At 42.0% G+C, this 25,619-nt stretch overlaps 1 protein-coding gene across 2 annotated transcripts in view; it reads right to left on the bottom strand.

The window, feature by feature from the left end:
- LOC137542189 (myosin-1B-like) overlaps positions 1 to 25,619 on the bottom strand; it is a 235,943-nt gene that overhangs the window by 16,097 nt on the left and 194,227 nt on the right. For both annotated transcript variants that reach the window (XM_068263917.1, XM_068263918.1), the window contains exons 22-33: positions 21,678 to 21,933; positions 19,647 to 19,889; positions 19,187 to 19,363; positions 18,599 to 18,744; positions 16,538 to 16,628; positions 14,802 to 15,191; positions 13,927 to 14,053; positions 11,685 to 11,803; positions 11,397 to 11,593; positions 7,277 to 7,460; positions 5,142 to 5,307; positions 4,590 to 4,714 (exon numbers count right to left, since the gene is read on the bottom strand). In XM_068263917.1, the coding sequence (XP_068120018.1) occupies positions 4,590 to 4,714; positions 5,142 to 5,307; positions 7,277 to 7,460; positions 11,397 to 11,593; positions 11,685 to 11,803; positions 13,927 to 14,053; positions 14,802 to 15,191; positions 16,538 to 16,628; positions 18,599 to 18,744; positions 19,187 to 19,363; positions 19,647 to 19,889; positions 21,678 to 21,933 (2,221 nt within the window). The remainder of the gene's footprint in view (positions 1 to 4,589; positions 4,715 to 5,141; positions 5,308 to 7,276; positions 7,461 to 11,396; positions 11,594 to 11,684; positions 11,804 to 13,926; positions 14,054 to 14,801; positions 15,192 to 16,537; positions 16,629 to 18,598; positions 18,745 to 19,186; positions 19,364 to 19,646; positions 19,890 to 21,677; positions 21,934 to 25,619) is intronic.

Below are 25,619 nucleotides of genomic sequence, written 5' to 3'. Positions count from 1 at the left end.
AACTCAACACATCTAAAGAACTAAGCATGTGGTCACAGTAGATAAAATGTTAAGTTTTATTTTTTTATAAATTTCGTGATAGTGGTCCTTTAGGAATACATCAAACGGGGAACAGAGGCGCCAGCAGGGTAAAAGTGGATAAAACCTTTAAAATTTGCTTGGAGGAAGTGGTGGACTTACCTCCATAAAGCAGACACTAAAGACTGTATAATAGTAATAGTAATTGGGGTACTATATAATAAATGTAATTACTATTATGCAGTCTTTCGTGTCTGCTTTATGGAGGTAAGTCCACCGCTTCCTCCAAGCAAATGTTAAAGGTTTCATCCACTACCCTGCTGGCGCCTCTGTTCTCCTTTTGCTGTACTGTGTCCACCCCTGGTGGAGGGGAGATCTACCCCTTTTCTCATCTACAGAGAGCGACTTCTTAATCCTGAGTGAGGACAGGTCTAATCTCCTCGGCTGCCTATACAGTGGTTGCCTTTGTGGTAACCCACGTTTGTGAGTATACTCTTCTCACTAATTATCTTTACTAATTTTATGCTGAACATACTACACTATATTGGGCTCTCGGTTTCTCTAACCTTTAAGATTACATGGAGACCTTTTAGAAATAATATAAATTGACATTTACATATAACAAACATTTGAACTTAAATGATACAAGTTACCAGTAACTATCAATTTCTGGTAAAAGTTTTCAGATCTTACACAGCTTTTGTTCTTTACTTCCAGGATCCACGATAAAGTGATTACAGATTAAACGTTTTGGACCCTGGAACCAACAGTGAATACCATATAACACTGTTATTTGGAATTGTGTGTTTTCTTTTATTTTTTGGGGTTTTTTTAGGCTGAAAAAAACCTTGTTACGGCTGATCCTCAATAGTTAAACCAAAAATATTTGGTTTTATAGTGACAGTGGCTGTGATTCAGTAAACCTCTATCTTTTGAGCTTTCTAGAAGAATATGTTTCCTACTCCGTGGGCCTGATTCACAAAGCGGTGATAACTCATGCACTAGCAAAGTTATCACCGCTTTGTGCTATAATTCGCGCAAAGCTCCCGCGCGCACGCAAAGTCCCATAGGGTTTAATGGGCGCTTCGCGCAAAGCACGGTTTTGTGCGCGGGAGTTCGCGCGAATTCCTTCAGATCACGCCTAAACTAAGTTTAGGCGTGATAAAGGGCTTTTCACAGGCGTGCAAAGTGTTTGCACCGCTTTGTGAATCAGGCCCTTTATCTACAGAATAACAAGTAAAAGAGTACCAATGAAGCAGATAAGAAAAGCAAGATCCAACATGCTGCAATTAAATCAGACAGAACTTATTTTGAGCATGTTTTTGCTCCTTGTGGAATGAAAAGGTATATTATTTAAAAGGTGTGAAAACGTCACCTGAATGTTAACTCAGAAGGATGCGTGGCTGGATAGTGTACTGGTTAATTGCACACAGGAAACCTAGGTTTGAATCTCGTCTCTTCCTATTCAGTAAGCCAACACCTATTCAGTTAGGAGACCTTAGGCAAGACTCTAGAACACTGCTACTGCCTATAGAGTGCGCCTTTAGTGGCTGCAGCTCAAGTGCTTTGAGTCCAGCAGGAGAAAAGCACAATATAAATGTTATTTGTCTTTGTTTAAAGGATACCCGAAGTGACATGTGACATGATGAGATAGACATGTGTATGTACAGTGCCTAGCACACAAATAACTATGCCGTGTTCCTTTTATTCTTTCTCTGCCTGAAAGAGTTAAATATCAGGTATGTAAGTGGCTGACTCAGTCCTGACTCAGACAGGAAGTGACTACAGTGTGACCCTCACTGATAAGAAATTCCAACTATAAAACACTTTTCTAGCAGAAAATGGCTTCTGAGAGCAGGAAAGAGGTAAAAAGGGAAATTTCTTATCAGTGAGGGTCACACTGTAGTCACTTCCTGTCTGAGTCAGGACTGAGTCAGCCACTTACATACCTGATATTTAACTCTTTCAGGCAGAGAAATAAAAAAAGGAACACAGCTGTAACGATTGTGGAACTTTCTCCGTGATCAGCGCACAACGCGTGCGCTGATACGGCGGAAATCCTCCACAAGCGTATATTTGCAGGCACCCAGCAAAAGGTGCTACGCACCCGTAGAGGGAAATTCCTGTCGGCAGATGGCGCTGGGGAGTGCAGAGGAACCAATCCTCTGTACCTCCACAAATGCCAGACAGGAATTGTACGAAGCGCAGAACCCAATCGCAAGAGAAGCGATTGCGAATGAGAACGAGCAAAGGGACAGATTGTATATGTGTGCGCCAATCTAGTCACCACCCCGCGACCGCGCACACACAACAGCAGATACGAAACAGAAACGCAACCGCAAGAAAGGCGATTGCCAGAAGTGACACAAGGCAGATCAGAACAGAATACGAGGATAGCAAAGGCACAGCAAATCATACAATGAGGAGATGTGGAAAATAACAAAAGCTAGCTAACCGCGAACACCGCACTCATTCGCAACAGTGCACACGGTTATGCGCGGTCTCCACGTGATAAGCACAATAGAGACAAGCACACCTAACTAACCATCGACAGACAAACATGAAACAGAGGACGCGAATGCTTGCTTAACGGTTACCTCACCGAGCCTCCAGCAAGCGGTCGTAGCAGACAAGACAGACACACGAAAACAGGGACAAGCGAGAGATAGGATCCACAGCACTAGCGAAAGTGGCTAGCGCGATCCAGGTACAGAGTAGCAGAACAGAAGGATCCACAGCACTAGCGGAAAGTGGCTAGCGCGATTCCAGGAGACAGAACAGAAGGATCCACAGCGCTAGCGAAAAGTGGCTAGCGCGATCCTAGGAGACAGAACAGAAGGATCCACAGCGCTAGCGAAAAGTGGCTAGCGCGATCCCAGGAGACAGAACAGAAGAGATAGCTGGTAGCAACCGCTGCACCAGCTATACTCCAAGAACAGAGATCAGAACCATTTCCTGTCGACCACCGCTGGGACAGGACAATAGCAACAGAACAAACAAACAGATAAGCAATCCTAACTGCACTAAGGAAACCTGCCTTGTGCAGTTTTCCAGGAATTACTCTAAGCTGATCTTCAAACAAAGAGCATGGCTGACACTCTCCAGAGTGTTTCACAGGAAGACTCCTTATGACCAGCCAAGCATTGTGGGAAAGACATAGTACTTATAGTACACGCCTCCAATGAATGTGGCCAGGCAATTTGCATGACAACGTATGCAAATTCCTAAGCAAGCACAAGCTGCAAAACTGACAGAAGCTCTTCTTTCCAGAGTCCTGCAGCATGCAAACCCAAACAATGGCCAAAAAACTGCCTGCCTGCACAGGCAGCCGAGCAGATCATCACAACAGCATAGTTATTTGTGTGCTTGGCACTGTACATACACATGTCTATCTCATCATGTCACATGTCACTTCGGGTATCCTTTAATAAATCAGGGTCACATAATTCATTATTTGTTGTTTTAATCCCATTGTTTAGCTGAATTGCTCAGAGATTTAGGTGAAGGTATATGGCCTCTTCACCCAGTGATCCCACCAGTGGTACTCACATTTAAGTTTGATATTGGGGTACCAGGAGTGGATTCTTTATATGTTTAAGGTGGGCAATACATACTGTATATCCTTTTTTTTTCCCAATCAATATCTGACCAATTATATAACTTTCATCAAATCTATCTTTCATCTATTGCATCAGCATGTTCAGATTATTCACTTTTGATTGCTTTATCGATCAAAAGTCTGAGTAGACATGTTTAGATATCCCCATTTGAGGGGGTTGTCGCAGGAGCAGTGGGGGATCGATGACCTGTAGTGCTGCATTGAGTGGCACTTGATACTTGATAGAGTTTTGCTGAAATTTAGTTTGTCATTATAAGGTCTAATTCCAATATATGGCTAGCTTCCGGCAAGGTCATAAAACATTCTCAGCAAATAATTTTTGAATTTACTGTTAGTGTCTGAAATGTGATACTTTTCCAGGTTGCAAACGCCAGTATTGACAAACTGACTACCTGAAGAGGAACCATACCGAAAACAATGTAATGAATAAAATTGATTTTATTTTTTTTTATTTGACAAAATTCATTTTTAAATGATATAGTCAGTGTTTTCCCATTGTAAAATCGTTCCTCACCCTGATTTTGATTCTATACAGGTGGTGACATCTCTACTGCTGGCAGGTGCATCACTACGGAATGTATGTTTACTAAAGCCAGTAGAAATAATAATTAGTCTCCCAGAATGCTCAGGGGGGGGGGGGGTGAGAGTTCCACACAACTAGGCAACAGCCGAGGCCAAGCATCACTCGTATGGTGGGGTTAAATACCAATATACAGAAGTATATAGATATAGGTAGTGTAGTGTTTATGATGCTGAAACCAGGATAATTAACATAAAAATGGGTATCCTGATTAGTTTACTATATTCTACTTTATGTCACTACAGGGCCTCTTTGAGTTTGCGTTTAAGAATTTTCGATTTTCTCAGATATCTGGTTCTGTTCATCTATAAGAAATATATTTTTATATTTGAGCAGATTATACACCTTAAATTGTAAGTCTTTTATACACACCTCAGCTTCTTCTAGGGCAGACACCAGGTCCAGTTTCTCTTGCTCCACCTGCTTCTTTACCTTCTCTAGCTCATTCACAGTCTTCGCTGTCTCTCCAAGCTGATCTGTGAGGTCCGTTATCTCCTCTGCAGTGTTAAGAGAATTCAAAAATATGAGAAACATTTGCCAAGACCTTCAGTACCTAAACTAGATAACCATGGCTGGATTTCTGGAAAGGTCACCAATGCCCGGGCCTTGGGGCAGCTACTGCACAAGGGGCGGCTGGGCATGGAAGAGGGCTGGCTTCAAATGGTATAGAGGACTATAAATGGAAATAAGAGGCTGAAAATGTGGAACAATACATGGAAGACAGGAGTTGCTGCCCAATGAACTTATACATAAAAAAGAAGGCTTACTTTACATGTATTTTGAAAAAGGAAGAGGGGGCTTTCCTTGTAACAGTTCGACAACTGTTACACATAGAAGGGGAGCCGCAAGAAAGTTGGCTTAGAGGCGAAGAAAGTATAAATCCGGCCTTGTAGATAACTAGTAGTATATAGCCCTCAAACATACGTTGGAGATTTTTGTTCTCGCGTTTCACTGTCTCCAGCTGGTCCAGGGCCACTTCGTAGGCATTACGCAGCTTGAAGAGTTCTGTGTTGAGGCTTCTGGATTCTTTCAGGGACAGTTCCAGTTCAGTCTGACTCTCCTCGCACTTCTGTTTCCACTCGCTTATAATCTAAAGTGAAAATGGGGAATTATGAATGAGACTCTATTTTCAAACCTTTTTTATATATTCATTCTAATGGCTATGCCAGCTGCAAAAAGTTTAGTGTGGAAATAAAACTCAAGTGAAATATATAAATACTACTTTTCGTTTATGAATATGGTAGCATTATTCATGAGGGGAAATGTTTGACTGGGAAGGTCATGTTTATGTAGACTGAATAGTGGTCATGCGTTTCCCACATCTTAATCCTAGTCTTCTGAGAGCAGGGTTGATGTGTATAAGGCCAATGACATAGTGCCCCACAGTACTTTATGAGCAGGTGTGTGTCCTGCACTTGTGTGGTAACACCCCTTACCTGGACATATCTGGCTCACGGACAGGGCTGCCATCAGAAATTTTGGGGCCCCTCACACATCATAAGGCCTGAGCCCCCCCTCCCTGGTCCACCCACCAGTTGCTGTGCCCGCCCACTAGCCACCCCACCCCGTGTCCGTGCGCAAAGTGCGCTGCTCCAAAAAATGTGCATGGCTCTGACACTGAAGAAAGCGGCATGCTGCAAAAAGTGGGCGTGACCATGACATGTTCTGGATGGAGCCAAATACTAGCAAAATACAGGTAGTCCCTGGTTAACAAATCTGAAAGGGACTTGTAGGTCAGTTCTTATCCTTTATCCGTTCTCTTTTGCCCCCCTCTTTTCTTCCTGTGCCTCTTTTGTCCCCCTCTGTCTCACCTCAGTTTGTGCCTCTTTTGTGTCCCTCTGTGTGACCTCATGTTCCCGTCTCATCTCTTTTCTCCCTGGGCCTCTTTTGTCCGCCTCTGTTCCCCCTGGGCCTCTTTTATCCTCCTGTGTTACCTCTTGTCCCCTTCTGTCTCAGCTCGCCCACCTGTCCTAGCCAGGTATAGGTGCCCCCAGTATAGGTGTCTAGGCATAGGTGTCCCCAGTATAGGTGTCCCCAGTATAGGTAGCCAGGTATAGGTTCCCCCAGTAAAAGTAGCCAGCTATAGGTGGCACCCCAGTATAGGTAGCCTGGTGTAGATGTCCCCAGTATAGGTAGCCTGGTATAGCTGACGCTCCAGTATAGGCCAGCAAAATACAGGTGCTCCAGTATAGGTATTCAACTATAGGTGGTGCCCAGTATAGGTAGCCTGGTATAGTTGCCCCCAGTATAGGTAGCCTGGTATGGGTGGCACACCAGTATAGGTTAGCCAGGTACAGGTGCCCTCAGTATAGGTAGCAAGCTCTAGGCGCTCCAGTATAAGTATCAAAGTATAGGTGGTGCCCCAGTATAGGTAGCCAGGTACAGATGGTGCGCTCAGTAAAGGTAGCCAAGTATAGGTGGTGCCCCTGTATAGGTAGCCAGGTATAGGTGGTGTCCCAGTATAGAAAGTCCACTGTAGTGGGCTCACTCATCTGCTCCCCACGTTCAAGCGATGATGTCACACTTCTCTCAGTGCTGGAACGCGGTGTGCTGGCTAGTGAGCCACAGGCCTGCAGCCAGCACAAGGGGCCCTTCCAGCGCTTTGGGGGTCCCCAGGGCCCCCAGAATCCCTGGGCCCCTCACTGCAGTGTCAGTTGTCCCCTCCAATAGCCGCCCTGCTCACGGGGCTTAACTACAAATCTTGTGGCCCCTCAGGAAAACTTTGATGCGACCTCCCAATGTTCGCACCTATTTCCTTGGTGACCCTCACAGCCTGGGGGCCCATTCTGCAGGTGTCATAAAACAAGCGTGAACATCATAACAATTGTAACCACAAAAACATCTGATCAGAAGGATGGACCCCTTTATTGGAGGAAGGGAAGGTTAATAGATGGGGCACTCTCACAGCTCTGGGCCATTCTGTAGTTGCAGGGGCTGCTCCTCTATTGTTGTGCACCTGGTGGCTTACAAGAAGGAGCCAGAACTTAACTGACCACTGTTTAGGCTGACCAGATGTAGAACAGGAATTCCTTGATTCCCAGTTTGCTATGAGGAAGTACCTTATCAAAGTTCCTTTGCTTCTTATCTAGAGCTGCTGCTGCGGCATTTGACCTCTCCACGTCCAGCATTAGGTCATCAACTTCCATCTGCAGCCTCTGTTTGGTCTTCTCAAGAGAAGAACATTTGGAGTTGAGAGCTTCTGCATGTTCCTCTGCTTCCTGGAGCCTCTGAGCAAGTTTCTTCCTATGGAATTAAAGCATAAAAGAATTGCCTATTGTTCTCCTCAGAACATATAACCCCAAATAACAGTGACTACTTACAACTCAAAATAAATATAAAGCAAAGGAGACAGGCAGAGAAGTGTCACCTAGGTAGTATCAGAAATTGTGAGGAATTGCTGAGAAATACTGCTTGCACAATCGCAGTTGCCCCCTCCAATGCCATGTGAAGCCCCCTCTGCCATGTAGCTCCTCCAGGCACGGCAAACCCTTTCTTACATATGCAACCTCATCTTGGGCAGCAGCTCCCCTCTGTCATGTGCAACCCATTTTCCCATTTACAACCTTCCTTTCCTTCTTGCAGTCTGCTGTTCCATGTTTCTTTAGGCAAAACCTAGGCCATGGCCTGTTTGGCCTTTGCAAACTAACTATGTTTCAGCATGGCCCAGGTAAGAAACCTCTCCAAGTTTGCTGGACCTCTTATGTTCTACCCTTTTGCCAGTATTTTCCAGTTGAGAAGGTGACCTCTTTTTGCAGCTTTTCTTTTTTCTTATTGTGGTTGTAAGGGTTAATAACCAAGTGCTATAAATGACCACCTCTCTGCAGTCACACTGAGGCTCCTGAAGCAGAATACAAAACTTCTGCCTGGCTGTGAGAAGTTGTTTGTAATCATAGAAGAAGAAAGAAGTGAGGAGAAAAATAATAATTCCAACATTTGTATAGCGCTTTTCTCCTGTTGGACTCAAGGCACCAGACCTACAGCCACTAAGTTGCTCTCAGTAGGCAGTTGCAGTTTTAAGGAGTCTTGCCTAATGACTCCTTAATGAATAGGTGCTGGCTTACTGAACAGGAAGAGCGAAGCTTTGAACCTTGGTCTCCTGTGTCAGAGGCAGAGCCCTTAACCATTACACTATCCACTTATCAAAAACTCAACAAATATAGAGCAGGAGCTGAAGAGCATGAGTTGAATGGAAGCCAATAAAAAAAATGTGATATATGAATACCTGAATTTTTGCACTTTTAAAAAGGACCACTACCGTGAAAAAATTGTACAAATGCAAAAGCAGTCCCTGTAAGGCACACTATTATGGCGGTTAGACTGAGCAACTCAGGTTCTAAGTACTTTAGTAATTAAAGAAATAAGTAAGAATCCCCCTATTAGGAGATGAACTAATTCAAAACCTGTCAGATTTTCCTACCTACTGTAAATGAAAGCAACATAGAAAAATAGTAATTTATTGTACATTTTACTCTAGGAGAAATGTGCATTTTATATGTACAGTATGTTTTTTTAAATTTTACTAGTATTTTGTGATAGTGTCCTTTAAAAAGGAACCAGAGACGCCGGACGCTTCTTCCAGCCCCATAAGCCTGGATCGCTCCCACGCAGGGCCGGTTTAAGCAACAATGGGGCCCCAGGGCAAAATAAACCTGGGGGGCCCCCCCAACATATACCCCGAACAAAAATCGGCATTAGGGGACCTTTTTTGCAGCTGGTATAGTCAGGGTGTGAAGCCCCAATCGGTCGATGCTCCACATTCTGGCTATCCCAGCCTGCATGGGGGACAAGGGGTTAAAAAGTTTCAGGAGGGGGGACCCCACATAATTTTTTTTTTTATTTTTTTTTAAATTCCCACACTCTAAACATTAAAAATAAATTGGAAAATAGAAAAAAATGCCAGGGATCTTCATGCAGCCATATTGCGGCTGTACAGCGATCCCTGGCCAAAGCGCTGCTGCTGCGTATGGACCCCCTGGAAACCCAGTCTGGAAATTTATTGCGCTTTCGTTTGATGCATGTAAAATTACACTACCGTTAGGTTTGCTACTAAAAGTGACATTTACCGCATTTAAAAGTATACTTTTTTCCTTCTAAACTTTAAAATCGATTTTCTCAAAAACTATAAGGTCTTTTTGAAAAATGTTTTTTCCTCTTATTCCTAATGATCTCCTTAACATATCCTGCAAATTTAGGGTTTCTAACATTTAAGGTGGATTTGCTATCAACCATTAAAGTCGGCAGGTTTTTAAATGTGTATTTTTTTTCCTTTGAAACTTTAAAATCGATTTTCTCAAAAACTATAAGGCCGATTTGAATTTTTTTTCCTCTTGTAGCCACTGGGGGCCCCTACAAGCTCTGGGGCCCTGGGGCAGCTGCCTCCTCTGCCTCTATGGTAGTGCCGGCCCTGCTCCCACGCCGCCATCCTCCGCTTCCTGAATCCGCCGTTACCGGGTCCCGTCACTTCTGGGGGACGCAGCCAATTGTCTGCATGATCAGGGGATCCCTCCAAATCCTTACGCGTGCGGCTGCGCAGTATGCAGCCACACGCGTAAAGGGTATGCTGGGAGCCCCTGTGATGTGGACAATTGGCCGCGTGCTGACGCCGACTGGCCGGTACCGCCGGATACAGGAAGCGGAGGACAGCAGCGTGGGAGCGATCCGTGCGTATGGGGCTGGAAGAAGCCCCAGGTATGTATAAAATCTTTTTTCTGGCGTCTCTGGTTCCCTTTAAACAAAAGTAGGAATATGTAATTTCAAAACAAAAATGCTTATTTAGGTTAGTCACATAGATATACACATTTATATCATGATGCTATATTTCAGCTCAGATTCACAGATAATTATCAAGAGATTATAGGACTAATGTTGTATTTGTTGTGGTATAATGTTGTATTTATAAAAAAATTTTGCTCCACCCACATAGTGATCAACACAAAATAAACAACTTTCTATATGGGTTTAAAGTGACACTGAAGCAAAAAAATGTATTTGTAGTACTGATAATTACTAGAACATTAGTAGCAAAGAAAATAGTCTCATATTTTTATTTTCAGATATATATCTTTTTTTTTTATAACATTGCATAGTAACTTGCTATTACAAGCCCCACTCTGTATTTTAAACTATAAAACAAGCAGTGCTAATGACCCTTTCAACTTCCTGCAGTAAAATATCTAAATCTGTCTCTGATGCTACGTACACACGATACAATTTTCTGACAGATTTACTTGCAGATTGATTTTTTCCAACATGTCTTATCTGAATTTCGATCGATTTTCTGATCGATTTTCTAATCGATTTCTATAGAAGTAAATGGAAATTCGATCGAAATTCAGAACGGACATGTTGTAATAAATCGATCTGGCAGGGAAATCTGCAAGAAAATGGTATCGTGTGCACCTAGCATGACTGACTTTTTGATGTACAAGTGCTCCAAAAAAATAGCATTGTAGCCAACCCAAGTTGGGTGGGAGGGCTCAGAGAAGCTGTTTTGAATAGATAACAAGTGAAGTGTCTTAAAGTAAGAGGTATACGGAGGCTGCCATATTTATTTCCTTTTAATCAATACAAGTTGCCTGGCAGCCCTGCTGGTCTATTTCTCTGCAGTAGTATCTGAATAACACCAGAAACAAGCATGCAGCTAGTCTTGTCAGATCTGACTTTAAAGTCTGAAACACCTGATCTGCTGCATGCTTGTTCAGGGGCTATGGCTAATAGTATTAGAGGCAGAGGATCAGCAGGGCTGCCAGGCTACTGGTATCGCTTAAAAGGAAATAAACATGGCAGCCTCCATATACCTATCACTTCAGTTCCCCTTTAACTTTCGGTACTGGAAACAACATTAGAATCATTTCTTTGCTACTAATGTTCTATATCTTAGCTGTACTACACATACAATTCATTGTATCATAAGTCTAGTTTCGCCTCAGTGTCACTTTGAGCTTATTGAGGATCATCACTCTTAACCCCAAAAGTCTGTGTATAACAAAAAAGTGTTACTTGCTGCTGGTAAAAAAAAAGGGGCTATACAAAGGACTTTTGTTACTGAGGGCTCAACCAAAAGTTCACTTTAAGGTTAAGTATTATAAACTACTGGATCAGTTACAGAATTAATATCTGTCATGACTACATCCCTCAGGATTAGGACAACATATTTGGCAGCATCAATAAACTACTTACTTGGCTTCCTCCAGCTCTTCTGTGCGCTGAATGGCATCCGTTTCATACTTGGTTCTCCACGTGGCTACCTCATTGTTGGCCTTGGACAACGAGCGCTGCAACTCCCCCTTGGCTTCTTGTTCTTCCTCGTATTGTTCACGCAGGAGATCGCAGTCATGGCGAGCAGACTGGAGCGCATGAGCAAGGGAATTTTTAGCCTAAAATGGAACAAATGAAAAAAAAATATTATATGTAAAAATTTTAGGGTCATTAGTTTTGTCACTTGGCTGGTCCACCGCAGAGTCTTACTTTTGATTCTTCCTCGAGTAGTCTTTTGAGGTCTTCAGACTGTTGCGTGAAGGTCATCTTGCCTCGATTCAGCTGGGAAATCAAAGCTTCCCTCTCTTCCACAACATGACTAAGTTCACCTAATATAATTGCAGAAGAACACATACAGTACAATTGAAATAGAAACCCAAAGTATAAAATTACAAAATTAAATAAATATATTTATGTGCACACAGTGTTGTAGGGCTTCTCATGGCATTCCCTATGCCTGTAGCCAAGTGGTGCTCAGTAGTTCCGGGAAGCGATAAGGAGGTCAGCTGCGTACCTCATGGAGACCCACAGTGGGCCTCATGAATTGCCATGGTAAGAGTAGCGAGCAGAACTCTGGAAAAAAGTGACCCACCTCTTCAGACTCAACCAATGAGCTACTTCCCTTTAGTGTCTGAGTCTCCATGACAACAGCACATTCTTTGATCATGTAGGTTACGTGATGAGAGAGAGTGCTGTAGTCATAGAAACTCAGATACATGGGGAAGGTAGATCGTCAGTGGATCCTGGAGCGGTATGTCACTTCCTTCCACAGCTCCTTGTGTATTCTGCATATGATGGGGAAGGGGGGCATAAATATGGCTATCTATACTTTGGGGGCTCATCAGGCTACCTATACTTTACATTTGTGGCCCTCGATACAATATTTTGTGGCCCCCGCCGGCAAAAGCAAAAGAGACACGGAAGCAAACTATTTTTGCCCATTTTACCTTATAGTTCGCTTCAGTGCCCCCAAGTAATCCGCCGCATCCCCGCCACTAAACGAGGGCTGCAGAGCCCCCAAATCCCCCGGGCAAACATCCACGACTGTGCTGAGGGGCAGAGCTTCCAGCTGCAGCTCTGCCCCTCCTGACGTCAATCGCTGCATGGATCGCCGCCAGTCTCTGTGAAGGAAAAGTTAGAGGGGCGGGCAGAGGCGGCGATCCGCCGCGATTGACGTCAGGAGGGGCAGAGCTGAAGCTGAAAGCTCTTTCCCTTCCAGGAAATGCCGGCGGATTACCCCCCTCTGCAGCCCTCGTTTTGCGGCAGGGACACGGCGGTTTACTTGTAATGGGAGCACTGAAGCGAACTATAAGGTAAAATAGGCAAAATAGTTTGCTTCAGTGTAAATTTGATTTTGAATCGAAATAAAAATCAATGCAAGGGACAGGGGGCGGGAGCGGCTGAATGCGGAAATGACATGCCATCATAACAGTTATATGGGAAGACGGTTCTGTGTGCACATTTGAGGACTTTTTTTTGTGAAATCCCTTATGCGGCCCAGCCTCATCCTGACTTTGCCTCCTGCGGCCCCCAGGTAAATTGAGTTTGAGACCCCTGCTTTACAGGGACTAATCTGGCCACCTATATTGAGGGGGCTACCTATACTTGGGTAGCTACCTATACTTGAGGAGCTAATCTGGCTACCTATACTTGAGGCTATCTGTACTTGGGGGCTAATTAGGCTAACTATATTGGGGGCTACCTATGCTGGGGGAATAATTTTGCTACCTACGGTAGACTAGGGGCTACCTATACTGGGGGGGGGGGGGGGGGGAATAATCTGGCTATGTTTAATTGGGGGCTTATCTGGTTACCTATCAGGGAGGGCTACCTATACTGGTGGGAGGGGATAATCTGGTTACCTATACTGGGGAGCTTCCGATATTGAAAGGCTAATCTGCCTACCTATGGTATATTGGAGAGCTAATGTACTGGAGGGCCCTCTGTCTACCCATACTGGGGAGTATAACTAGATACTTATTTTGTGGTTACCTACAGTTGGGGCTACCTATTACTGGGGTAATGTCTCTAGCTCCCCATACTGGGGGGGCTACCTGGAGCACAAAGGTATTTTATAATTAATTATTGGTGGTGGGCAGGGACGGATCTAGGGGGGGGGGGGGGGGGGCAGACGGGTCTCTTGCCCCAGACGCAGTTTGTTGAATTCTTAAAAAGGCGGCATGGATGGGGAATGGCAGTTTAGGCACCAAAACCTGACCATTAGGCGCCAAAACTAGATGGGGAATGGCAGTTTAAGCGCCAAAACCTGACCTTTAGGCGCCAAAACCTGACCTTGCCCCAGGCGCAACTTGGTCTAGATCTGTCCCTGGTGGCGGGGGCAATCAAAATTTTGCTGTGGGCCTGATGATTTCTAGCTACGTGTGTGTGTGTGTGTGTGTGTGTGTGTGTGTGTGTGTGTGTGTGTGTGTGTGTGTGTGTACTATATACAAACCGTTTTCATTTTGTAGACGAGCCTTTTGAGTTGTGAGATCATTGATAAGCCGAATATTCTCTTCATTCTGAGTTTTCATCTCAGAGAACTGGTCCTCCAGCAGTCGGCACGTCTTTTCAAGGTTAACCTAGATTTATAGACATCGGTATTAATGCCAGTCTTGGTTTTATGAGTGTTTAGATACCTCAGTATCAGTGTTACTATATATATATATATATACAGAGAGAGAGAGAGAGAGATAGAAAGAGGGAGAGAGAGAGAGAGATGCAAATATGGCCATTTTCACTTTCCCCAAATTTTCTAAAGGTTCTAATTTTTTTAAAGGTTTACTTTTTTTTTTTCGCAGATGATACATTTTCTGAAAATAGATGGAAATTTTTCAAAACAGAGAATATTATTGAAAATACAGTACCGGTATATTGAAAATAGTGGGCCAAGAGAAATTTCATGTAGGTTTGTCTTTTGTGCTCTTGCAGCAAAACCATGGTTTTCATGATAAAACAATTTAGTGAATTTTGCAGGCTTATTTCTAATGTCAGTTAGTTTCATGATCTACCATATATGAAACTAAGGTTTAGTAAGCTCCATCGCCAGAATACATTTAATCAACCCATCGGGAGATTTGGGCACAGGGTAAAGCTGAAAAAAAGGCTTACCCTGCTCCAGCAAAAGTCCCAGCAGCACTAATTACTATTCACCCTCCAGGTCGCCATGAGTAGTGTTTTTATAGTAATTTGTGCTCCAACTTCTGACGGCACACAAATTATTAATTGAGCACCAATATAGCTGTAATTCCTATTATGGCTTGTGCCAGCGCTGGCTGCGCCCATATCGCCGGCATTGTATTTACAGCACTGCCCATCACCATCTCTCACCTTAGATTTGGTCACAGACTCCATGTTACTGGCTAGATCATCAATTTCCATCTTCAGTTCAGTCTTCTCTTTTTCCAGTTTTTGCTTGATGCGTTGGAGGTTTTCGATTTGCTCTCCCAACTCAGCCATCCCATCGGCTTGTTTCTTCCGTAAAGTGGCCACAACTGATTCGTGCTGTAGGGTTGCTTCTTCCAGATCACGACGCATCTTCAGGAATTCAGCCTCTCTCTTCTTATTCATTTCCACTTGGACAGCACTTGCTCCTCCTGCTTCTTCCAGTCTCTCACTGATGTCTTCCAATTCCCTTGATAGCTCTGCCCTCTGTTTCTCAATCTTTGCTCTTGCCGTCCGTTCTGCTTCGATCTCTTCATGTAGTTCTTCATTGCTGGCCTAAAGAAAAGTGAAAGAATAGGGAAGTGAAGTGGGTTTGCTTAATTCTTTAGCTTTTTGTTTACAATAAGGTGAGGTGTGTACCTCTGCTGATTCTCTTCCTAACCACTGCTAGTACCTGGCAAACATTAGAATATGTAAGAAGGATCGCTTTTAGGGAGATCTGCTTAGTGAGGTATAGAAGGAGCATGTTAACTGAACATGCGGACAACAAACACCTACTTCAGCTCCTTCTTTGAACTTTGCTAGACGTATTAGAGGTAGAAGCACAAATGGATAGACTGTGAGTTGGACTTGTCTAATGAGGACTGGGGGTGAGGCTCTTCAAGCAGTTAAGCTTGTATTACCATGTCTCAGAGTGTCACAATAGTATACCTTGCATCAAGCTTATTTAACCTATAGATGAATTGCTAAATATAATTTTAATGCAAGCCCACTATGCCCTACACACCATCTACTATGGGAGTGCCTGGCGATTGACTAATTTTGGAAACAGATTGTAAAATGTTTACATTATAAAATGAGCTGGCCTACCCCTCAAGACATAATCATTGCCTACTTGGTATAGTACATGATGGGAATATAAGTGCTACCACTTCGCTTCTGAGGTTGTTTTCACTGTTAAGCGCAGCTCTAATTACTTTGGCAATAATTTTATCACTATCTATCACACCTAAATGATCCATATATAGTTTTCAAGACAAAACAGGCTTTTTGTGCATGATTTTTTTAGCCTTAATTTACCTTATTTTCTATGCATTCTAAAGATAAAGAGAGGGAAATGAAAAAATACACTATTTATCCATTTTCATCCATTACAGCTTTAATGTAAACAGTTCTATTGTACAGTAAACCCACACATTTTATTTGTCTATCACTCCTGATTATTACATCTGTGCCTGATGCATGTTGAATACAAATGAACTGACTCTATACTTTACTCAGTGCTGCCTCTCTCTTCTCCTGTAGTGTTTATTTTACATATGTTTACTCTCTAGTCCTGCCTTTGAATTCCCTGGGGGGTGAGGGGGTTACTGCTAACTATACCAGGAGATTCAGAAACAGTTAGTCAGACTATCTTGATTGGCCACTTTTTGAAGTAACATAATGGACTAGCCACTATTCCAGATACATTAGAACCTTATTTATGATTAATTAAAATCTTCATACTGTATATCTTACAGACTTTAATACATTTTTAAAATTAATGGATGAATAATGGATGGTTATAAGGCTATGTCCTCCACTTCATGTTGTCATGTCATACATGTGGTCAAGGTAACCTTTTTATCATTAATTAGATTTAATATCAAAAATATCATAATATTGTAATGCTTTTAACATACCAAGAGCTCCTTAATTTTCTTCTGTAGTTGGGCATTGATATTTTGCTCATCTTCAATTCTTCTCTGTAGGTCTGACATTTCAAAGTCCTTCCTATGAAATGAATTATGAAATTAACTGTAACTGTAGTGAAAATAACATAATGAATGGAATTGCTTATTGTTTACATTATAAATGTATAGATTATTTAGTCAGTGATTGCCCATTGTAAAATACTTTAATCTCTCTGATTTACATTCTGAAATGTATCACTGGTGGTGACAGCTTTAGTTCTGCCAGATGATCTGTGCTGAATGTTTGTTACTGAGAGCTCTATGAGCAGAGAGAGATATTGCTTACTTGACAGTTGGAGAAAGCGGTTATATCCCACAATGCAACAAGATTCCCAGACAGCAAAATGTCAGAACCTTAGTCATGACATCACACTGTGGGAGGGGTTTCACTACAATATCAACCATACAGATCCCCCTAATGATCTTTTTGAAAAAAGGTAAGGATTTCTCACGGGAAACGGGTTTTATCTACTGCTTGGAATGAAGTTCAATCCTTCATTAAAGTTCTTCTTTAACCTCTCTGGCGGGAAGCTCGACACAGTGTCAGGCTAGCCGCTGCAGGGGATCGCATCGCCCCAGGAGGATTTTTTAAAATAAAATGTGTTACCTTTTGTTAAGCTAGCACTTCGCTAGCTATCTATGCCCCCCAAGTGGCTCCGGTCCCCTCTGATCGCCCTCGATCACCTCCAGTATACGTACCCCCCAGGGATCCCGCGATGGCGCAGCCTCCCAATCAGCACCCGGCTTCGCTATGGGGAGAAGCTGCGCATGACGTTGATGACGTCATGACGTCATGTCCGATCGTCACCATAGTGACGAGGGATGCTAATTGGGAAGCTGCGGCTCTCGTGGGATCGCGGACGGTTGGGTGTTGCCGGCGGCGATCGGGGGGGGGGGGGGGGCGGAGAGGTGCCGGGGGACTTGGGCAGCATAGTTAGCTAGCCTAGTGCTAGCTAATATATAAAAAAAATTTAATTAAAAAAATCCCTCCCGCGGACGCAGCCACTTAAACTGCGTACAGCCAGGGAGGTTAAAGTAAACCTGAGACTGGGGATTTAAAAAATGTATACATACCTGGGCCTTCCTCTAGCCCCCTCTGGCCTGATCGCTCCCACGCCACCATCCTCCGCTGCCTGCAGCCTCTGCAAATTGCCCTAGAAAGTCCTCTGGTCCGGGGTATACTGTGCTGATGCAGACGGGCTGTGTGCACTCCCCCGTCGTTCTCCCGTAATTAGGAGCATACATGGGAGGATGGCAGCATGGGAACAATCAGGCCAGAGGGGCTGGAGGAAGCCCCTGGCATGTAGAAATATTTTATATCCCTCCGTCTCAGGTACACTTTAAAGCACAACACTTATTATCAGGCTTTCAAGTTTGCTGTGTATAACTAGCATCTGACAAAAAGGTTAATGTCAGAACACATTATACATTATAGTCCACAAAATGTGGTGTGTAAAATACAAAAATGCTGGTTATAGAACTCTACAACTACTTGGAAGCTGTTAAAGTAGTCTGAAATTCCAACATAATATTCAATAAAAATGTGTTTTCCTACTTTTTATTACTTATACAGTTATCATATTTGCTTTTATGCACAAGTAATATTGTCTGTCTACAAGTTATAAGTTTCCAAAGTATAGTTTATCTTGCCCTGAAAGCTGCCATTGCATTTTATTCCAGCTGCTTTTTATTATATATTACAATCTGAACTGCGTGTATGGCTGAAGCAGAGATAGCATCTCAGAGTGTTTTGAGTTGTTTACACACAAATATAACAACATTGGAATGTAAACAAATATACTTTTATCTCCAGTCTGGATTTCAAGCTGAATAGCCTTTACATAGCAGGACAAGGTGCTGTGTTTAACTGTCAGTGATATTCTGCTTTAAAAAAAAGTAAGGAATCTTATAGAGCAAAGTAGAAATGCTGACTTTCAGAACACTTTAAGGTAATCCTCTGTCATTTTCAGTAGTTTCTTATCTGGCTGTGTGAGTCAATGGTTTTCATACTTTTTAACCCTTTCATCTCCATTCACTTTGTCATTCTCAAGATCCATAATGGTGTCCTGACACAGCTTCAGATCACCCTCAAGTTTCCTTTTGGTTCTTTCCAGATCGACACGCAACTTCTTCTCTTGCTCCAAAGTTCCTTCAAGCTAAAACACAAAATCAACATAAGTAATGTAATTTTTTAGGCTTTTTTTTATACAGTTTAGCTTCAACATTTGGTTATTGGTCGATATCCATGAAAAATATTAAAATAAGATTTCCTTTGTTGGAGAAAAATTGTTTCAAAGTAAAATAAAAAAAAATACATTAATTTGCAGTTAGACTTAATTACCCTTTAACCGTTACACACTTTGAGCTAAATATACAATTTCAGAAGACAATCCCCAGATAACCGGAATGAGCAAAATAGAGGTCATTTGTTTTTTTCCCAATAACTTTGGGTTCAGTAGTAATGTAATGTAATTTAATTTATGACTTCAGCATACCAGAAAAGGCCCAGTCTGTAATATGAGATAATATTGATAGTTGTATGGTATTGGAGGTTGTTTTTATACATGTTTTACAATACAAGAAATTATGAACACCTACATCATCTACTTGCTGCTCCAATTTGGCCTTCATTTTTGTGAGGCTGTTGACCTTGTCCTCTTCAGCCTGGAGATCATCCAGAGTTTGTTGATGAGCTTCTTGTAAAGCTTTCTTCTCTTTGGTCAGCTTGACGATAGTTTCATCCAGCGCAGCCATCTCTTCAGTCAGGTTCTTCACCTGGAGGAAAGTAGGTGACAGCTGTTAAAAGCATGAATTCAAAATAAATCGTTTTTCATATCTTTAAGGTGTAAGAAAAAAATTAAAAGGGGAGCAGCAGATTATAAAAACCGATCAGAGCCGATCCCTGTCAGGGCCTTCAAACTGGTTTTTGGATCTCCTAATGTTAATAAAGGAAGTCAAATCAAACTTTTTGGTTCGTATTTTTACTTGAACATTATTGAAGAGAACACTACAGCATGCCAACACATTTACTATGTTTAAAGTTGTCAGTGTTATTTACCTTGTTTTCTGTAGCATGCTTCTCCTTCTCTACTTTGGCCAAAGTCAACTCAAGGTCATCGATATCCTTCTTCAGCTCGCTGGTCTCATCCTCCAGCTTTCTTTTCCTGGCTGTGAGATCCGAACTCATTTCTTCCTCATCTTCCAGCCTGTCCGTAAGTTCCTTCACTTTTGCTTCTAGCTGAATTTTACTCTTAATGAGTTCATCGCATCTCTCCTCTGCATCTGACAAATTCTCGTTTTCCTATTGTAGGGAAATAAGAATTGGTGATCTTTTTAAAATGTTTTTATATGGAATACAAAATAGAAAGAAAGAATAAAGGCCAAAAGCTAGTAATAATTTGAACAAAAATACTCTGAATACTTTTATACACAATGGGCCATATGCAATTCACTTTTTCACCTGAGTTTTCTCCAAGTTTATATTTTCACATCTTGTAAATAAAATGCCTTTTACACCACTAGCAAACAAACAAATACTCAACATAATTTTGATATTACCTTTTCACCTACTTTTTGGTACTTTTTACATTGCAAAGTGTGAAAAAGTTAATTTAAATTGAAGATGTAAAATTATTTCCTAGGAGAAAACTAAGGTGAAAAAGTGAATTGCATAAGGCCCAATGGGCCATATGCAATTCTCTTTTTCTCCTGAGAGTTCTCTTAAGTGATATTTTCAGAATTGTCAAAAAAAGCCTTTTAAACTATCAGCAAAAAAACAATTATCAAAATAATTTTGATTGTACTTTTTCACCTACGTTTTGGTACTTTTCCCATTGCAAAGTGCTGAAAAGTATTTGAAGATAAAAAATGATCTCCTAGGAGAAAATTCAGGAGAAAAAGTTAATTGCATATGGCCCCATAGCTCTTATTTTATACACTTTGGCCCATAAGCAATTCAGTTTTTCACCGTAGTTTTCTCCTAGGCGATATTTTCACAACTAAATAAAATGCCCTTTAAACCACCAAAGAGCAAAAAAAATACTCAAAATAATTTTGATAGTACTTTTTCACCTAGCTTTGCTACTTTCTTCATTGCAAAGTGCTGTTATTCTAAGTTGAAAATGAAAAATTATCTCCTAGGAGAAAAGCCAGGTGAAAAAGTTAATTGCATATGGCCCTTTTTCTCCTAAATTTTCTCCTAGGAGATATTTTTTCACCCTCTGGCCCATATGCAATTAACTTTTTCTTCTGAGTTTTCTCCTTGGTGATATTTTTTGGTGATATCACCTAAACAACTTTTGTTGTAATGTCTTCGAATTCTCTCCATGACTAACACCGGACCACACGCAACTGGTTATATCTATAGATAATCCACTTACGTCAGCAAAAGTTTAGCTAATTATCACGATTGTGCTATTAAACAATTAATACTGCATAATGGTGTTAGTTAGTTGTACTATTAGCTTGTAGATGTCAGACTCAAAGGGAACCTGAGATGGGGCCCCCAAAAATTGATACATACCTGGGGCTTCCTCCAGCCCCCGTCAGGCCAATCGCTCTCTTGCTGTCTCCCCGGGCCGGCCCAATCTCCCACCAGATGCCCCGGTATATCTTAGAAGTCATGAGCGTGATGGGGAGTGCGCGCAGCTAGACTGCGCATGCACCGACTGAAGCCAACTGCCAGATTTACTGGGCTGCCTAGTGAAGGATCGAGGCGGCTTGGAAGGATGGCAAGGGAGCAGTCGGCCTGAAGGGGGCTAGAGGAAGTCCCAGGTATGTATAGATTTTTTTTCTTCCCCATCTCAGATACAATTTAAACCCCATACACATGCTAGAATAAACTCAGATGAACTGGCTGGACGGGGTTATCTCACCTAAGAATCTAGGGTGTACACATTTTCCACCAGGTCGTTTTAAGATCCAGCATGATGGTAGGCAAATCCTGAATTGCATTAAATACCTCCTTACCTCGCCAACAGAAGTCACTCCATCGTATGAAACACTGTTTACCATTGTAAATGTAATTTTGTATGTTAATAATCCAGTTACAGTTGCGTTCAATCAAATTAAATATTTGAGGCTCACATACTGATTGGACTTGGAGTTGGAGGTCATTCTTCTCCTGAGTAAGGGTCACCAGTTTCTGCTCCACCTCTTTCCTCCGAGTTTCCGACTTCCCCAGCTCCTCCTTTAGCTTCTCAAGTTCTTCTTTCATGTTTTGCAACTCTTTTTCAGTTTCAGCGCTTTTCAGAAGAGGTTTTATCTTGAAGTACAGCTTCATCCATGGCCAGTGCTTGACATTCATGAAGGATCGAACATTGTACTGTATGGTCGTAATGGCATCTCTGTTGTAGAAGGAAAACCAGGGATGAGATGAGGAACATTCATTGCTTTCTCATCTCAAAATGAAGTGATAAAGACTAGCAAGTAGGCAAGCAGATGTACCAAATTTCAGAAATTTGAAAACCCAACTTTACAAGATAACTGCTCCACTAGAGCAAACGATATGCATACGTAATGTAACATCGCCATTGAGTTGGGCGCAAAGTGAGCCAGATGATGGCTCACCCTGCTGTCACTGGAATACCTGGTGGTGTTAAATACTATGGCAAAGTAATCTGGGGTCCCAATTTACCCATGCACGGGCCAGGATTTATAGCATTGCAGCTAAAGCGACTCAGCTTCTCATCCAACTCAGGTTCTATGTTGCCGCGTGCCAAGAAGACCTGCTTCAAAAGATATAATCATATAGCTTCTGTTGTACTCATCTATATTAACTGCCTAACTGCATACAAACATTGTTATTAATCCTTAGGGTCCTTTTCCACTTGCCGCATTTCAATCCGATTTTTTGGATTGGACGCGATATACTGATTGCAAGGGCATTGTGGTTAACAAAGTAACAGTGGTGCATTTTTCCAGTGGTGCGATATGATTTTCACCGAAATGCCGTTCAGTGCATGCTGCATTTCCAAGGTGACATGTGACATGATGAGATAGACGTGTATGGATAGTGCCAAGCACACAGATAGCTAGGCTGTGTTCCTTTTTTTCTTTCTCTGCCTGAAAGAGTTAAACATCAGGTATGAAAGTGACGGTTTCTATCAGGGTCGGGACTGGGTGGTACTGGGTCAAACTATAGCATAACCCTCACCGATAAGTAATTACAGCCATAAAATACTTTCCTGTCAGTAAATGGCTTCCTGGAGCAGGAAAGAAATAAAAATGGTCAATAATTCATAGATTTGAGCTCTGGCATACTTCAATGAAGGTGTCATTGAGCAGAGATAATGCAACAGTAAAAACTTAGAAACTAGATTTAAAAATAAAATAAAACTGTGGGATATCTAAAAAAGTCATTTTTAGGAGGAGGCGAGATACAATTGTTTATCTCATTAGGTTATTCTCACCTCGGATGTACTTTAAGTTGTTGGGAGTGCAACAAAATCACATAACAGTTTAAAATTTTGTTCCACTTTTTTCACCCTTGGAAATTGCAAACCCAATCGTAATGTTAAACCAGCCTGATACCATGCATGATAATTGCATTGCCATAAGTGCAATGTGAAAAGATACAATTGTGAGTCAGCACATTTGCAATTGGAAGTGAAAAATGGGTCTTTACACAAAAGCACTAAAGCAGCTTACTGTATACTCAGATGCCCTTCAAAAGCTTCAAAAGCCTTTTCACATGTTATTTTGTTTGTTTTTATGCTAGTTGTAACATCCAGAGGAAACAACCATACAGACTGAATAAAGAATGCAGTAGAAGCCAGGATCAATGCAACCCTGACATGTGATAACTGAGTGACCTAAAGTCAGAACGGTAAGTCCTTCTAGTTAGTAGTAGCAGTAGGGTATTGTACCGTGTTAGCCATCAGTAAAAGCAAGAAGTTTTAAATCAGGATGATACCATTTATTGGCTAACTACAAATGAATAAGAATAAACAAGCTTTCGGCCTTGCAGCCTTCGTCAGGTTTACATCCTGTTAGTTTGCAAGCTTGCTGTTTTCCCTTTTGATGTTGCATGTATATAAGCTGTCTGTACCACCAGCTTGCAAACTAACAGGATGTAAACCTGACGAAGGCTGCAAGGCCGAAAGCTTGTTTATTCTTATTCATTTGTAGTTAGCCAATAAATGGTATCATCCTGATTTAAAACTTCTTCCTTCTAGTTAGCTGAGTCACATTACAGGACACTAAAATGTTTGTGCATGGTCTGATAATATCTTGTCTGGACTATTGTAACATACTAACAGACTGGCACCGCTCCAGTCTGTACTGAACTAGGCTGCTTGTCTCGTTCAGCTTTCTACCCACTCTTCTTTTGCTGCACCTCTCTGTCAGGCTCTTCATTGTCTTCCAATTAACCAGAGGATCAAACTCTTAAGCTATGTATCCACCAGAAGACAGCAGAAGATGGATTGGAGAACTAACAGTGACCCGCGATCTGATGAACGATTGTTCCTCTATCCATCCTCTGGCATGGGTACGCATGAAAGCACACGATGGTTGCGACAGGATCACGGTGCTTTTGTGAGGGAGTCTTCGGGGATCGAAGAGGTCGCCCGCAATTGTGACCGTCATAATCACCACATGTCGCTAAACATTGTTTAACTAAGTTGAATAATGTTACAAGATGTTGCGCGAAACTGCATAAAATGGTTGCTGGAAAAATCACGTGTTGGGTACAGACGTTTGCTGCTAACCTACAAAGCTTTTCACAAGCTCTCTCCACCGTACATCTCACTAGTTTCCAAATACCACCCAATCTGCAATCTTCGCACTGCACACAACCTTCTTCTGTCCTCCTCTAGAATCACCTCATGCCATTCACATATACAAGATTTATCATCAGCCTCACCACTCTTCTGGAATTCATTTCCAAAACACATTTATCACTCTCCAACCTTTGAAATGTTTAAGTGTTCCCTCAAAGACGCACTTTTTAAGAACTAGAATACACTCTAATTTAGGCTAATCCCCTTAACATCTGGCAAGGTTTTCCACCTTACTAAATATAACCTGAAAATGGACTGACTCTAGGTATACATATTATAAACTACCCCACCTCTACTTATCTACTGGATATGGTGTTTTGTTTTGTTTTGTTTTTTTGCTTTTAATAAAAAAAAAAATTTGTGCTGTGGACAAAATAATATAGAATACCAAAAAGTGCAGAAGGCCCAGAAATCTATATGTGGACAATCAATAAATCAATGCAGGGTCAAAACACCAACAAAAGGCTAAATCCATAAAGTGCATTACAATTTGCCCACTCTGGACTATTCCTCTCGAACTCCCAGACAGTATTGCGATTGCTGCTTCTGCTCACAACCTCCTTCTACCTTCCTCCTATAGGAATTCACATGATTTCTTCCTCTGTCTGGAATCGCTTTCTGTAAAACATTTGTCACTCCTCAACCCCTAAAACCTTTCAACACAACCTTACAACCCTACTACACTTAAAATTAAAAATCTGTGAGATTGGCTAGTTTTGACTAGTTCAGCACCTGCTCATTAGCCTTACCGTGCTGTGCTCACCTTTTCCTTATACAGTGGTTCAAAAAGCCAAATCTTTACTGAATCAGCAGCATCCCATCATGAAGCTGTAACCGTGTCAGTTTCTTGTAGCTCTGGTGGGTCCTAGCTCCCTTACACTAACTACAGATGGATCCCACATGCGCATGCGCTAAGTAGCGATACACTATGGGATTGCCAGAAATAGCAGCAAATGATGTGGCCTGTGCTGGGATGCCACTGACACTTCGATGAGCATTCCTCCTATTCCACTACCTACGGAAAATGTGAACTGTAGGTGGAAAGGCTTATGAGATAGTTTGAAAACAAGTCAGCACAGGCCCAGTGTGTTATTTTAAGGGTAGTATGACATTAAAACTCACCACTTTAGACAAAAGAACAAGACTTTTATTCTGAGGAATCTGACCTAAGCACTCTGTGTAGTCTCAGCCTTACCTCTTTATCCCTCCCGCTCCTTTTACATTGTAAACTTGTTAAGTTATTGCTACCT

This window comes from Hyperolius riggenbachi, chromosome 12 (assembly GCF_040937935.1).
Source record: "Hyperolius riggenbachi isolate aHypRig1 chromosome 12, aHypRig1.pri, whole genome shotgun sequence".
NCBI lineage: Eukaryota > Metazoa > Chordata > Amphibia > Anura > Hyperoliidae > Hyperolius > Hyperolius riggenbachi.
Note: the sequence above shows the minus strand (reverse complement) of the source record. Positions and strands in the feature narration are given on the sequence as shown.